General features: G+C 36.6%; 1 protein-coding gene across 4 annotated transcripts in view; it reads left to right on the top strand.

The window, feature by feature from the left end:
- mid2 (midline 2) overlaps nt 1-3829 on the top strand; it is a 150884-nt gene extending 147055 nt beyond the window's left edge. For all 4 annotated transcript variants that reach the window (XM_023328674.1, XM_005806786.2, XM_023328673.1 and 1 more), the window contains one exon: nt 172-3829. In XM_023328674.1, coding sequence (XP_023184442.1) covers nt 172-595 — 424 coding nt within the window. In that variant the 3' untranslated portion in view covers nt 596-3829. The remainder of the gene's footprint in view (nt 1-171) is intronic.
- Nucleotides 3830-16752: the final 12923 nt, after the last annotated feature.

The following is a 16752-nucleotide window of genomic DNA, read 5'->3' as shown; positions in this document are numbered from 1 at the left end:
TGCTCTTGTAACTATATGCATCTCTCACTAATTGGCTGTGAAGGAAAGGTCTCAATGAAGAGTCTTCCCTGTGTTCTATTTCCTGAGATTAAGTGCAAGTTAAGTCAGTAAAGGGAAACCACTTAATTCTAATCTGTTTTAAAATAAAAAATAAAAGTTTCTTTCTTTCAGGTATGCCATCGGCGTTGCTTACAAATCAGCTCCGAAAAATGAGTGGAGCGGCAAGAACTCGTCCTCGTGGGTGTTCTCGCGCTGCAACAACAACTTCATGGTGCGGCACGACGGTAAGGAGATGCTGGTGGAGGCGAGCCTGCAGCTGCGGCGGCTCGGTGTCCTCCTGGACTACGACAACAATTCGCTGTCCTTCTACGACGCCATGAATTCCCAGCACATTCATACTTTCGAAATCTCCTTCCTCCTGCCTGTTGTACCCACTTTTATGATCTGGAACAAGTCAGTCATGATTCTCTCAGGACTACCTGTCCCAGATTTTGTCGATGGGGTGGCTACAGATCTCCAAGAGCAGCAGCAGCAGCAAATGGGTCTGTGTCGACAGGAATCGCCGTACTTGACGGGGATGAAAACCTGCCACTGACTAAGCTTGCGACAGAAGAGTGGATTAGGACCTGACAGACACTGACGGCTTGACTGAGCTTTGCTCTGATCCTCAAGAAGGAATGGGTGACTGTCTGAAAGCATTGGAAAAATGTTACTCCTGTTAGTTTGTAGCCACTCTGTGTTTTGCATATTCATCTAGCTTACAGGAAAGGTCTGTTTGACTGAAAAGATCAATGTGTGTTAAGTTCATCAAATGCCCTGCAGTCACTGTCAAAGGCAGCTTGAGCAGGACGGGATTCCTGGTTTTCAGAACCATTTTAGGCCCTTCTGTTTTTATTTCTTTTTCTTCCTTTGACCCCCTCGGCAGGAGATCAAGGTGAAAATCGTTCAAGTTTAAAGTTTCAAGATAGAGCTAGCGGGATTAAGTCTCATTAACTTAATCATGAAAAGTCTTATTTTTAAATTGTGAAATTTTTCGTGCAACAGGAGCAAATACATCGGCATACCACCAACAGGTGCATCTTAGTAAATTATAACACCACTCTTTAAAAGCTTAAAATGATTCTAGAAACATAAATGTCTGCCTCCTCCTCCTGGAGCAGTGAGTGGCATGAAATTGATGCTGTACACATGAAGGCTGCAGATTTCTTCCCCATTCTCATTCTGCCCATTTTCTCTCATGACTATGGATAATGAGAGCATAATCTTTAATAGCTTTTATAAATATAGATTTTTGGCCTCCTGAGGAGAAATGTATAATAATACATATTTGAACTCAGCTCATCTGTGTTGTTAGGCCTGATATTTATCATCTTCCTCTAAACCTAAAGCCAACAGAAAGAAAGTCGTATGGATTTCAAAGTTTGCTCAGCCACCAAATCATCACTGTGGAGCTTTAGAGATGACCTCAGTAAAACTTATGATTTCTGATTTTTTTTTTTTTAAAAATGTCACTTTGAAATTTCTTTTTATTTAATTATTTAAATTACTGGAATAAATTTCCCAACATCAATTACATAACGATGTTATAATTCACTGAGACACACCTGTATAGTACAGCTTCCAGAAAATAAGCATATTCTTCCACACCTTAGTCCAAAACTGCAAAAAGATTAAATATTTTGTTTGTTGTAAATTTGGATGCCAATTTATAACAGTGATTTGAATAAGTGATTGCAATTTACTTGTAAATACTTGTTTTCTGTGTCCTTGGTAGCTGTAACTTAGCTTTCCTAAAGCCTTCTCCTCGTTCTTCCTCCTAGATTTATCCCATCAGCCCTGTTTGTGTGAGTGGGTCCAAACTTCCAGGTTCCAGGAAGCTTTAACGTTGCTCCCAGATTTTGTTTCTACAACATCACAGGGAGCAGATTTGCATCATGTGACTACTCTGTTTGTAAGATAAGAGACTTATTGGACACAAGAAAACAAAAGTAGTATTTATAGAAAGGAAGATGGTTTAACTTTATTTTAACGTTACAAAATATTCATGATGCACTTTTTGAACTTGACATCATTTGCCCTCTGTGTTGTAAAGTAGAGCTAGAAGTGAGTGGCAGGTTACAGTGGGGAGGATAAGTGAAAGAAAACACTGTGTTAAATTATGTTTACCATTAAAATGAGTGTGGTGCAGAAAAATGCTGACAACTTTTCAGGCAACTCTTATTGTTGCGCAGAGCAAAATATAACAATGAAAAGATCTTTAATTCCTCATTGCACTTTGAAACAGCATACAGTAAAGTTAGCTTTCTTTGGAAAAGGGATGTGATTTTTATCTAAATGTTGATAAATTAACAACTTTTTTTTTACTCTGATATTAAATTTTCAGGGCTGAAGAGGGTTAACACTTGCTATTTGTTGCAGTGTCACGGCATGACTGTGTTTTCCTCCACATATGTGCACATTTTAACACCACATAATGCTCCATGTCACAAACAGTGCATGCAGCATTATCAGATCACAGGAGCTCACTGGGAAGTTCACTACATATAGTTTCATTGTTCATCATACAGCAGATTAACTCCAGTTATTCTTCGCTATTCACATTTAGTTATAGCTCGAGGTGTTCATAAGTTGTTGGGGGTTTTTTGTTAGGTTTCAAGGCTTAGTGTGTGTTTTTTCTGGTTTGACATTCAGGTAGCAGTGCTGACCCAGACAATCAATGTGTATTATACTGTAGTTTAGGCAGATTAAAGAGGTTGCACAGAGGAAAAAGCTGACAAAAAACTGACACTGGATGTTGGGTAAATGAAAAAATATCTATATGTAAGTAGTCTTTTAAAACTGATCACACCATATGAGAATTTTGCATTGACTCTCATTTGCCATTTTCTATTCTGACAACTTTCGATGTCATTGTGTCCGAAAGTCTGTGAGGCAAGAAAACATTGGTTTAAATGTTTTCCCATCTCATGTATTAAAAAGGTTTTTCGTTGATTTTATGGAACCACAAACATCCAGCAGTTTACCTATCAGCTGTGCAAGAGTTGTCAGAATTGCACCGGATCAGCGATCATTTAAAGAAGGCCTTGATGGTTAGAGATGACCCACTTAAGATGCAGCAGAGTGGGAAATCTGTCAGGCTTCTGCTAAGTTTCTTTTGATTTTCAAATATCCATCAGTCTTGTGGAATAATGTCCGTCGCAGACTTGACCGCGCATTGATTTGGGAGGACGAGCTCAGTGTGTGTACTTGGCCAGGTTACTGCATGAATATGTGACCTTGTTGAAGGTTCAGAAAACTTTTCCTGTCAAAACAAACATTCAATCTTTGTTTATTGCTTTTTTGTTTTTAAGGAAAAAAGAAACGAGACAACTACACAAAGTTGCCATCGCCGTGCATATCAGATTGTTTGCAGTGCTTCTTTTTTGTGTCACAAGTCAGTACAGTAAAATATATTTACGGTGAATGACTTTCAATAGCTTCCCACTCCTCGTAGTGCCGTGTTTATACCCTAGAGACAATGCAATAGATTCTTCTTTTTGCTTTCCTTTTCAGTAGCTTTGGGACTTTTTTGTTTTTTTCTTTTATACAACGGAAAAGAAAAGTGCTCCTCTCCTTCATGGCACTGGGACCTTAAAAAGCAGCACAAACAGAGTGGCTTTGCCTTCATGCAATGCTTTCTGTTTCCATAGATATAACTGAAATACTTTTAGCCAGAGAGGAATGTAAATCAGAGGGGGAAATATATATTATATAAAGTTGTATAATGTACAAAATATATATGAACCAATGTTATTTATGTGAATTTGAGTCCAATAAAAAGTCTGATCCCAAAAATCTTCTTGTCTTTTGTCCTTTATGTTGAGTGTTATGAACAAAAACAGTGTTCCCTAAGCGCATTATTTTCCTATTTAATCATAAGCAAGACAAATTATAAGGTATTTCTGTAGAATACTAATCACTGGGACTAAAAATCTACAATGCATCAACTTTTTTTCCCTGTCACATTACTATCACTACTTTTGCTGTGTTTCTGAGTTTGTTGTGATTTTGTGTTATAGAGTAACACAAAGTAGCACCTAATTTTTAAGTTATTAATTTTTTTTCCTTCCTGGTAAAGAAAAGTCCATCAAGATCCTGCCTTGCTTAGCCATGTAGATGTATTTATGCTGATGTATTTATACTTGTGCTCCTTTTCACGTAGTGTTTTGCATTTAAATCCCGGTTTTCACTTTTGTTCTACAAACAAGCCTCTGGGGAATTTACAGAATATCTGTAATACATAGATTAATTACACATAGATGGACTGGATTTACTACTTATGTGCAGAGATGGGTAGAAAACCCAAACACTGTACTCAACTAGAGTTGCACAACTTCAACATATTTTTTTACTCAAGTAAGAGTAAAAACTAATCGTTCAAGAAATTATTCACAAGTAAAAAAGTATTTCATAAAAAGGTTACTCAAGTACTGAGTAACTGATCAGATCATCTGATTTAATATTTTTAAAGTGATTTAAAATAATTTTAAAGAGTCTGGTGGTAGAAAATGGCATTAGAACAACAAAGCTTGTGAACAAACGAGAGATCTCACTGTAACCTAAACTATAGGTGTGTGTATTTTTTTCTTTATTATGTATGAGTAGTGATACTTTCTAGAAATATTGCTCAAATAAAATTAAAAAGTACGTTATAGCAAAACCACTCAAGTAATTATAACTGAGTAAATGTAAATAGTTACTATCCACCTCTTATTATGTGACTATCATTTTTAGAGGCATCAGGGAAAAGGGGCTGATTACAAATCCTTGCCACACAAAGGCAAGGATTTGAGCTTTAATATGACTAAATGTAAAACTGTTTATGAGGTTTAAGCTGCGTTTCACTCAAACAAATTTCTTATAACTCCTGTGATGCCATTGATGAGTTTAAATGTTTCAAAGCACAGCGTTTGAAGGCCACAAGGTTTCCGGCCTCTGGCAGGTCATCTAAAGCTCGAGGTCGAGTTAGAGGGAATATACCCGCTTAGTTCGTCATCTGCCATCACCGAATACGGCCTGATTCCCAACAGTGCCTGCAGGCGTGGAACACTGTGACATTGACCCAAAGCTGATAAGCAATATGCTCACTTTTTTTGCTGTTGATATGCATTAAATTTATTCAGAGGAATCAAATATATTCTAGCTGTATCACGATTTTCAGAAACGTGATGTTTTTGATTTGATCCTCTAAACAAGGCCTTAGCAAAGATCGAAGTGTGTAGTTTGTTTTCTGAAGAGTCTAACAGTATCCTGTATCCTGGCAGGTAATGCTTTCAAGAATACAGAATTTTTATACAGCTAGCAGCAGCAAAATTCAACCACAGATTGTTTTCAACAACACAGGCAAAATAATGTATTCACAGCACATTTCAACCATGAATTAGGAGCTATCTACAAAAGGTAAATGTCTGATAAAAGCCTCATAAGATCTGCGCTTAAAAATATATTTTACTTGCAGACGCTGGAATTTAGATTAACTCTATTACATGTGTAGCAGACAGCAGAATGATTTTGCACAGAGAATGAAAAAAAAGTGAATTAGTTTGGCATCTTGTGACACAGCTGCAGCTATAACTGCTGCTGGCTGGCAAACGCCAGAGTGGACCAGAAGGATGATTTTAGCTTTTGTAGATATTTGATGACTGGTTATTACCAAAATGATGGGGCTGTGAGGATGAGTCCAACCCTGCAGCAATGATGCCCTTTATTTATGCCCCCTACAACAATCCTAATGCAGCTACAAGGAAACTGTTGTGCAACGGACTGCGCTGCTGCTGAAACATAAACTCAGTCTGCAGACAGACGGAAGTCCCATTTGGTTTATATAGGGGTTAAATATTTAAGAGGTATGTGACCTTTGTGATCCTGTGCTACAGAATTCAATTATCTGGTTCTGCTTTTGCTGAAAGAGCTTGGTTTTCTTTTGAAAAAGAAATATTTCATGGAATTCCTGAAGGTATTTCCTAGTTTTTCTCTATTGTTTGTGTTGTATTCACTCATTTCTAAGATCCTACTAATGATTATCCACCTGTTCAACGACAGCACCATTTACTACTGTCATTGCATCATGGGGCACTGACTTCATAAAGTCATTTACCATGTCCTTAGTTTTTAGTGTGTTGGTCTTTACAAATGACTTATGACTCCATGAAACAAACTCATCCACAACAGGCGATTCACCATGAAGAAGACTTCCAACGACTGGATCATATTTAATGTTGTACTGTGAACAACGATAGTCATTAGTATGCAAAATATTAAATAGGAATAGGGGAGAGAGACAACATCCCTGTGGTGAAGCAGCAGAAGAAATTAGCTGACTGGATAAACAGTCATTGACTCTCACACACTGAGATCTATCAGTTGAAAGTCTACCGACAAAATTAAAACAAGTTTAAATTGGTTAAGAAGCTTACCAGATAAAAGATGTGACTGTGTAGTATTAAAAGCTGAAGAAAAGTCAATAAATAGGAGGAAAATTAATAAAGTGACCACAGCATCTTCAACGGTCCTACAAGGCCGGTATGCAAATTGCAGCAGATCAATAAGCGTTTTGACTTGCAGCAGAATATCTTTCCTAATGGGCTTTTCAAATGACTTCATCTCTAGAGATGTTAAAGGAGAGGGCTTATGCTCATTTAGTGATGCAGGGCTTATAGTATTTGAAATTAGAGCAATAATTGACTTTTTTCATACCTCAGAAACCCTCTGTTGTTGTGCTGAGCATAATTGCTCCGCACACATTTTTAGCACCTTACCATACATTATCGGGCTCTGGAGTTTTAAACTTTAAAATTATAAAGATTTTACACCCTTCTTTCAATAAAGGACAAAGTCTGCGGGTATCAGGGGGGAGCCCTTGTTTTCCTCATTTAGTTCACTCAATGTGAACTCTTTGACACCAATGTTAGATCAGCATTAAGCATTTAAATGTCTCTTTTGTGTTTGTGTGTGTGTGTGTTTATTATGTTTTGATGTTGTTGGGGATACAAATTCAGAGACGAGGAAAGTGGTAGCACGTTGAAAAGGATAACTTAATAAACAGAGCAAACAAAAGAAAGAGCACAAGGACAACAGAAGATCTAACATAGAGTAAATGAACCAAGGACTATTTATACTACAGACTTTTATTACTGAATGTCACACAAAGAAGTAAATCAGCAGGTTGAAAACAGCTGAGCATGAGAAACTGAGACGCTGAGGTAAAAGTAACAGTAGTAACCTACAACATAGAGGAAAAAAACAAAAATAATATACTACAATGGAGCAAAAATAATAAAACTAGACATAAAGTTCAACAGACTGTAATAGTATTTGCTTAGAAATGAGCTATGCATTTTTATAGCCATAACTTTCTTCTTCACAGCCTGGTAAATCCATCCACAAAGATTAGATAACATACAGAATATACTGGCTCCATACCATCTTACAGACAGCTTTGATTTTTCTTGAGGGAAGACGAGCCTGAGCAGGTCTCCTCCATCCAGTTCATTAGACTTATTTTTAGTGGCGGCCTGTGATTGGAGCCTTGTCTACCTTTCCATGTGTAGCAGATTAGCTGGCAGTGAAGTGTGATACTCACGCTACATCTGCTTCCTCACATAGCTAGCCAGCTAGCAAGCAGGCTGTTGAAGTAACTCGTAATTACATTTCTAATTGCAGAATAATTAGGACTCCCTGTGTAGCTCATTAAGTCATTTGTCACCAAAGCTGTCAACCTGGTTCACATCAAGACCTTAATTACAAATGCAGCTATAGGTGGATAATCCTTGACATCGTATTTTTATTCAATTATTTATTTCTTTACATCCATGGTTTGGATATATATTATGTAGATGTGCCACATCACAAGAGTTAGTGACTGAGCATCTGGTTACAGTTTTCTAGTATTTTAAAAATGTTTGTTGATTGGATTTATGGCGTCTTATTTACGGTTAAAACACACAAACTCTAATGTGTGCAGTTATTGTAGTTTACATGCAACTCTGAATCCAAAGGCCTTTTGTGATTTTGTGAAAAAATAGACAATCATGTCCATGTAACTCGCCAGTTTGAAGTCTCAGGGGTTTTTATGAATGGGAAGAAGAAGGTAGGAGTTGAGACAAAATGTGATTTTCATATCACAGAAAAAAGAAAAAAAAGACAAGGTACAAAACAAATCTGTGGTGGTGACGCTGAGTCGTTTTCTCTAATGGACGGATCAATCCAGCCTCCTACTCCTGAAAGCTTAATTCAAAGAAACACCATAAAGTGCTTGGTTAAAACCGTCGTGGATAAAAGAACATTCAGTGTCAAAACAAAAGATAATTGCAAGTGCCTGAATTACGTATTTGTACTGTAATGTGTTCAATACAAGAACATAAAAATAATCGAGAAGTAAAAAGGCATTCTCTCTTTTTATATTGAGATTTACAGACTACCTCAAACTGCAGGGCCATAAGCTTTGTTTTTAAAGATACGGCCTTGAACATCTGTGACTAAAGATCATAAATTATATTGATATTTAGAGTGATAAAATCTTTTGAAAAGTACAGTTTACTTGAAGTTATAAAAACTACTACAAACTGTCTATGTTGAAATAGTGTAAAAAAATGACTGGGTATTTGAATACAACTAGCAGTTATGATTGTTAATGCTGCACTCTTTCTTATCTTGGTGAATGTAAAAGTACATTTACATAAGTGGAAAAATAAAGACAAACACTTTTTAATGAAATCTTGTCACAATGATGTATGTGTGTTGCTCATGTTTTGCATTTTGCTTGTGTACTCGTTTTAAAACATTTAAAATACGGTCGGCTCCCGCATCAGGAAAGACTGGGTTAGTTTTGTTGTGAGATTAATGACTTTTATTTATTCTTCTTCCGTGCCTAATGATCCTTTGACCATCTGGGGATGAACATTAAACGGTCCATACTAAGCCTATTAGACCAAGCAATTACCTTCCGAATTAATCATAAAATAGGTTGAGCTGCTCTCAGTTGGAGCCGCTTTAAGAATTCAACATAACAAGGTAAATTAATCTTCCTATGTGTAGACAGAGCATGTGCATAGAGCAGCACAAGCTTAAGGGTTACTTCTTTTTCCATTTCCATAGCATTTACATAACATGTGCATCATTGATATTAGGGCACCTTGATTCATCTGGAGGTCAGATTGTGTATCCTGCAGTGTCAAATGTGTAGAATAGAGCGATGCCGGGGCATTTTATACATAAAACCACGTATCTTCACACAGTATTCAAAAGCAAGTCATAAATAAAATAGTGTGAAGGATGCTTTTCACTTATGGGCACCTAAAACCTTTCCAGAGATTTACAGTAAGACAGTAATTGTGTCAAACTATTGTGGTGTAAACAAATAATAATAATAAAAAAACTTTTATTATTGTGATCAGGATTCTGTGAATTCATCAGAATGTAGTTAAAGCAGTAAGTTCCAGTTACCACACCAATAAAAAGGGCTTGTGAGAAAACCCTGCTGCTTTTTCACATTTTACTCTTAACCTCATAAAATTGCATGAAAATAATATAATTTCTAACGTTCCACCTTTTTTTGTTTCACTCCTGCTATCAATGTCTAAATTTTCATGGAAGCTTTTCGTCTAGCAGCTCTGTAAATACCACAAATATTGATCACGCACCATTTCTGCAGCATTAATCCTACCAGCATTTCCACTAATAACCCAATAAGTTGTGCAAACAATAATTAGCAGAGCTAATGCACACCCACAGTCAAGAAGTCTCCATTAGCATTTTTAATTACTTTCCTAATTTTTTTGATGCACAACTCCCTTGGCTGATCGTAATGCAAATCGCCCCAAGTACTGCAGCATTTTCAGGAAATCAGCTCTTTACTTTCAGTGTTGAAATGTGATATATGCATTCAGTTAATCCCAAACCCTTGACGAAATGCAGTGAGATATGTCAGCCTCTTTGAGTGGCCATCTGTGTTTCAAATTTGTGTCGTTGGGTGCAGGTTTGTCACTGCTAAAAATGTGCAGCTGGACGTAATGAAGCAAAAATCTGCATGAAGCTCTGAGCACAGATTCACCGTCACACACACACACCTGGTCTTGTTGCTCCCACAGCACCTTTCAGGGTTTACTGATATCCACGCAAAAGGTGGTAATTTCATTACGATCTGCTTAGCAGAGAGGCAGCTACTCTATTTAAATCTGGCTGATTTAGAGACTGATCTGTTCTCACATGGGAGAGTTTGACAGAGAGAGTGGGAGTTGAAGTGTGCCAACTCCTTAGTCTAATTCTGTGGTGCCTGCTTGTCTGTGGGTGGCTGCTTGTGTTTGATAATAAGGTTGTTTTTATTTTCCCTACTTCATTTTCAGCTGCTTCACCTTTGCTCAGAAACTCTTGTTCCTTTTTACTGAACAAATAAACCATGTGAACGGTATAAGTAGTAGTTAAAACTGATATAATATATACTCGTTGCTTTACGGCCTGCTGAGACAGACAGTGGCTATTTTAATCTCCGTAATGAAGATGCATAGCTCGTCACAGAGAAATGTGCGCAGTATCTTGGCAGCTTGATAGAGGAGTGATGATCCTCAGGATATGAGGATCCATGCAGGTTGTGGACCACCCAACCCCACTGCCTCTGTTTCTATCAGAGCTGTCTCTCCGACTCTCAGCTCTCACACTCCACTCCATCACTATCTAGATGAACCTCTAAAGGTGGAATCAATCACCGCTCCCCGCTGTCATTTCAAGGAACCCTGGTGGTTTGGCCGTCCTCCTGAACGAAAGCGATATGTCCTGGTGCTTCAGAGGAATCTCTGCTGAAATCTAAATCTTTCGATCTGAACTTCTGAAGGAGACAGGCTGTTAGTTTTGTAGAGATATCGTTACAGGTACTTCTCAACAGTGTTGGCTGTAAATCTAAAGAAAACCTGAACTGGATTAGAGTTTCACCTTTCTTTGAGTTATCTAACACTGATAGTATCTGTCACAAACTCTGTCCAGGAATCTTAACACGATTTTGAATCATAAATCTTGACCCTAATTGGCTAAATGACAACTGAGACGTTGATTTTAAGAAAGAACAATTTAAAACAGACATTTCCAAAAATTTATTGATCAGATCCATCTGAAACATTAAAGGAACAGGTTCCTACTGACGTATTCCCAAATGCAGCAGATATTTCTAGGTGTCTGGTTTAAAATCCTATTAAATAATTCATAAACCAACTTAATTAACTCAAGGCTTTGCTATGATTTGTCTTGTTTCAATTCTGTTTCCTATTATTTAAGTCATACAATCAAATGACTTTAAGTTCACATAGTCATTAAAAATGACTTCTGCCAGTGTGTATTATCTATAAATAAAACCACAATAAAAACCACAATATAACAGTATATATCTATATTGTAAATTTGTTTTTGACCCTGTTGTTTTTACAAATTCTGTTGCTGGGTTATTTCAATACAGATGCACATTTTTGACCTGAACACTTGCTTACAAGTGTCCTGTGGAATAGTGATTATTTTATAGCTGTCGTTCAGCGAAGATGTTCTTATTGCCTCTCTTCTAAAACAATGTTTCACTGCTGTCATTTTGGAATAATGAACAGAACAGTGCTCCATTAAATGTCTGAAGCTTAAGATGTTATTGTATAACTTAGCACAGCTTTAAACTTTTCTGCAAATCTACTCCTGAGCCTTCATTGGTGTGATTACCCAGATTCAAATGGAAATGTTATCGTCTACAGAAGTTGAAGACAATATAAGTACTAAGTGAAAATATCGACCTTTCTATAAGAGACTGTTGTAGTTTTGTTGTCTGAATCTCTTGTTTTTCTTTGTACACAACTTGGATGTTTCATATACTTGTCCCCACTTATATCACATAAAAGTGTTAGTAATAGTTCATAATTGCTTGTAAAAAGCATTTAAAGCCCCCCTGCGATGTATGTTTTATCTTTTATTTCAGTTCTGATGGGCTTTTTGGCTGCAGCCTTACCTCTTTTGCATTTTCTTATGTGCTCAATTTTGGTTTAATTTCTCTTTTTACTGAAGAAAAATTAATTAAGCAAGTTTACATGCAGAAGGTTGGCAGCAGATAAGCATATTTGTGGAGCCAACTGATGACGAGTTTATATTACAAGCTTATATTGTTAGAGTATGAAAGAGAGAAATCAAGAAACAACTTCAGAAAATGCAAACTTAGCAAAATAAAATCCAGTTGTGAGTTTAACAGATGCTGATTCAGACTTTTGATTACTGTTTACATGATTAAAATTGAAAGTCAGTACGAGACAGCATGTTTAGTGTTTATGCTGATGACCTTTATTTACAAAATAGATGAAAAAAAAAGTGCCATAATCCTGAGAAGCTGCACGGATCAGCAGCACAGATGTTTATGGGAGTATAGTGAGTCATGCACTCCACAAATCTGACTGTTATGACAGTTGAAGAACAAAAACATTGATGATGAGACCATCAAAACTTTGCTGCAGTTTGTAACAATTCACATTACAGACATATCGAACATGTAGAAGACGATGCGTTGGCCTGATGAAACCAAAGCTAAGCATTTTGGTCTGTATGCAAACACGATGTGTGCTAGAAACAAACACTTTACATCAGGTCAGACCATCCCCAGCAAGAAACATGGTGGTGGCAGCCTCATCCCATGGGAATGCTTTTCTTCAGCAGAGAAGCTAATCACATCTGAACTGAAGATGGATGGAGGTCAGCCTTGGGAGAAAACTTGTTACAGCCCAAGAAACTTTGACTCCAAGGAAGATGTTCATTCTAAAAATACATCCAAAGCAAAAAGGCCCAATTAAAATCAAAGTATATTCTTGCATTAAAATGTGCAGAACTAAATCCAACTGAAAATCTGCAGCTAGACTTGAGCTTTGATGTTTACAGGTGCTTTACTTTAACTATTGCAGAATCCATACTTCTGCATGCCACAGTATTTACAGGGCTCAGCGAATGAATCAGATAGAAGCTTTCACTTACCCAACTTTTTAATGTTTATTCCATGAATATTTGTCTAAAACACCTGCTGGTGTTCAGAGATTGAAGTGAGAATGTGGGAGTCTGAAAGTTTTAATCACACTGTTTCCAGAGAGCGTTTGTCCCCCCCATCAGTCGTACACTCACTTTTACCGGTTAATAAAGCAAATAAATACCCTCAGGACTTTCTAACAGATTAGTCCAAAGTTGCTTTTTACACAACGCTTTAAAACCAATGGTGGGAGAAAAAGAGAATCAGTAATTCTGCACTTATTCCAGAATATTAACACAAATGCATACTAGCAGAAGTGTAATAAAGCTATTCGTGTTCAAGTAGTTTATGCAACACTCCAACTGAAAGTGACAGAAACTCGGAGGCAGTTGCAAACAATCTTTTTAACTATAATATCCGCAACCATTGTGGTACGAGCAGAAAATGTGAACTGACATCAAAAAGTCTGGTGCAGAAACAGGCATTGCAGGGTGAAGGTAATGTGGAGAACCCCCCTGTAGACATGTAAGTGCTATAAACAGGCAACAGAGCATAAGTGGCTGCTTATTTATTATCCAAGCCATCAACATGACTCTTTCCCTGGGAGAGATGCTAAAAGCACCTTAATAATTTTGTTTAGTGAACCATGATAACACTTTGAGGCACACATGGTTGATGGAGGAGGCAAAGAACATTCACCATTTAAATGATGCATTCTGTTTTCATTAATATCCAGCCGTCTGTATCTTATTTATTAAGGTATCCTTCATACCGATGGAAACTCATTACATGTAGAGGTTCACAGCTTGACATGTTGACTTCATTAGATAGAGGACATGACAGCTGTTCTTTGTGCTCATGATTCACTTATGTGTGTGAGAGATGATCACTGACAAGGAAGTGCAGTGAGACGAGGAATAAAACACTCAACAATTACACCATTGTGAGATAAAACAAAATTTCATTTCATACTTTTGCTATTTTTCCAGCATGATCTGCTTTTCTTTCAGATTTTATAACCTTGCAAAAGGTTTTGATTTTTTATGTAAAAACAATTAAAAACTTTATAAAAACTTGCATTTTTCTATAATAAATTAGATTGTATGTAAAAAAAATAATTAAGTGACACTATAAAGAGAATATGTTTTGAAAGCACAAAGAAAAGAAACTTCAAGAAGCCATAAAAAGCAATGAAGGCAGCTGAAATCTGTCAGCAGGAAATTTCCTTCCTATAAATATCAATTAATATTAGTTGGCTTTCTGATAAAAAATGACTAAATATTTTCTTTCTTGCTGTCAGAAAACATATCATGCCACCAGCTATGATTATACTTTTAAATGTCTGAACGATCTGCAAATGGAAAGAACGTAATCTTACAATAAATCAGTTACCTTCTATAAATGTTGTGGCTTTCTAAATAAAACATTGATTTTGTTGAATAAAAATCAAATCTCAAAAACACTTATTTCAAATGAATGAAAAAAATGTCTGGCTTTAAGGTTTTATCCCCAGACTCACCATTTTTAACATGTTTCAGCTCTGACAGGTTCCCAAAATTTCTTACTGTGAGGCTATAAATGGATCCACCAACTGCTACTGTATTCATCTAATGTTATGTAATTTTAATCCTGCTCTTGGGGAACAGTTGCTAATCTTTATGTGAACAAAGTGATAAACAGCAGTGCAGCAGCACGGGAGAACAATTGAATTGAAGCACACTTCATGCGCAAACCTTGGTCCAGTTAGATGTTTACAAATATAAATGATTTTTAATTCATATTACAGAAGAATTCTGCTCTCTTAAATGAGTTTTGCTCTAAACTGGGAGCATTGATGTTATTATGTGATGTTTATCTTTGGATAACTTCTCTCATGTATTGTCTTAAATGGATTCATAGCATCTTATTAATACTTAATTCTTGGTATTGATGCAAATTTTAATGTCAATTTTTGAAAACATGAAAAAGTTACTTTGGCATGATGTATGTTTTTTTTTCCCCTCTTGAAATTCCTTTCAGTACTTTTTGTTTAATATGGCATCAAACCAATAAAACGTGAAAGTAGTACAAAATAGCTGTTTTTCTAATAGTCCTTTAAGGGACTAGTCCTACTTCTGTGTCACATATATTTCATTCATTGAACTTAATTTCCTCATTTTGATCCTGCCTGATTTTTTGCAAACCTTAATTTTCTACCAGCAAATAAAGGGAAATGAACAAATTATAAATTTTTGTAAATTTCCTGGGAGGGGAAACAAAGCATTCATGCTTAAGGAAACTAAATAGTTAGCACCAGCAATGTCTGAAGGTCAAAAAGATTTGCATGTAAATGCCCTTAAATGAAGGGAAACGCATTATAGAGAATACAGTATCTAAGATTTTAATGATTTTTTTTTTAGATAAACTCCTTTACATAAAGTTTGAGAATAAACTGACTTGGACCCAACCATCATAAAAATATGCCTGCTTTTTCACTGCAGGCATATTTGTTGAAACCAAAGATCATCTACTAAAAGAGGGCTCCTTTCAGAGAAAAAACTAACGGTCTTCTGGCAGTGATTCATGTGTAAAGCAAACTCTGGATTTGCCTGACAATAAGGAGGAAAGTTCCTTAGTAAACAATGATACTGAGATCCAAAAGGTCATTACTGACAAACTCTTCTTTTATCTTCTTGCAATAGCTCTCTGATTGCATTTGCATAACAATTATTTTGTATAATTACAGTATGCCTGTGGTTGTTGTGACCTGAAAAAATACTTTTTAATTATAGGGCCAAAAAATAACACCTTTCTTTCAGGGTTTTGCTGTGCATGAAAATGCCAGGGAACACACAAAAAAAATTATTATGTTTTATTTACTTCCACTTCTAAGAACTGGCTTGAAACTTTTCTGAAGGTCATTGACAAAATAAAGCAACTATATTAAACCTACAGCTGGAAGATCAAGATGTAGTTTCATGAAGAAATAAACAGAGGCCTAAATAAACAAATGGCTTTTGCAGCGTCAGAAGGAATTACTGAAGCAGCCAAGAGGCCCAAGGTAACTCTGGAGGAGTCAGAAGGGTTTGCAGTTCAGGTGAGAGAATTTGTCAACATGACAACAGTTCACCTGTTTTTAAGGCAGTAATGTGCATGACTTAACCTGGTTGAGATGTGTGGTTAACATCAACTAAGCACCACAGCAGAAAAGGTGACAGTAGTCACATCAATAGTAGGGACTTAGAAAGGGGCAGGGTGAGATCGAACACTGAAGCAGCAGCGTTGAGTGAAAGTCCTTAAGATTCTGATTTTCAAGTCTAAGGATTACAACTATTGCACTTCACCAATTACACAACAGGCTGTGGAAGGAAAGGTGAGGGGAATACCTACCATTGTGTGTAAGTTTTCAAACTATGGAAACCCAAATTAAATGTTAATGCCTGGCCATTTCCATCAAATTCCTGAGAACTTTGTAAAAACTATGAACAGCTGTTTGCTTGAACTTCCATGGCAATTCACATGACAAAAATCCCACTTTTGCATGTCTGTGGCTTCCAGCAGTTCTGCTTACACAACAAAACTAATTACATATCAATGACTGGAGACTGGGGGCTTGAGGGAAATGCATGTCCTTGTCTCTGAGTTTTCAGCAGTTTGAAACATTTCACATCAATTCCTGTCCATTCTCATTTGATTCCTGAGAAGATTGCAAACTGACTTTAACAGTCTTTTGCCTGAAGGTCCGTTGCAATTCATTTGACAAA

This window comes from Xiphophorus maculatus, chromosome 23 (assembly GCF_002775205.1).
Source record: "Xiphophorus maculatus strain JP 163 A chromosome 23, X_maculatus-5.0-male, whole genome shotgun sequence".
In the NCBI taxonomy this organism is placed as follows: Eukaryota; Metazoa; Chordata; class Actinopteri; order Cyprinodontiformes; family Poeciliidae; genus Xiphophorus; species Xiphophorus maculatus.
The sequence above is the reverse complement of the archived record's forward strand: the minus strand, read 5'-3'. Positions and strand labels throughout refer to the sequence as shown.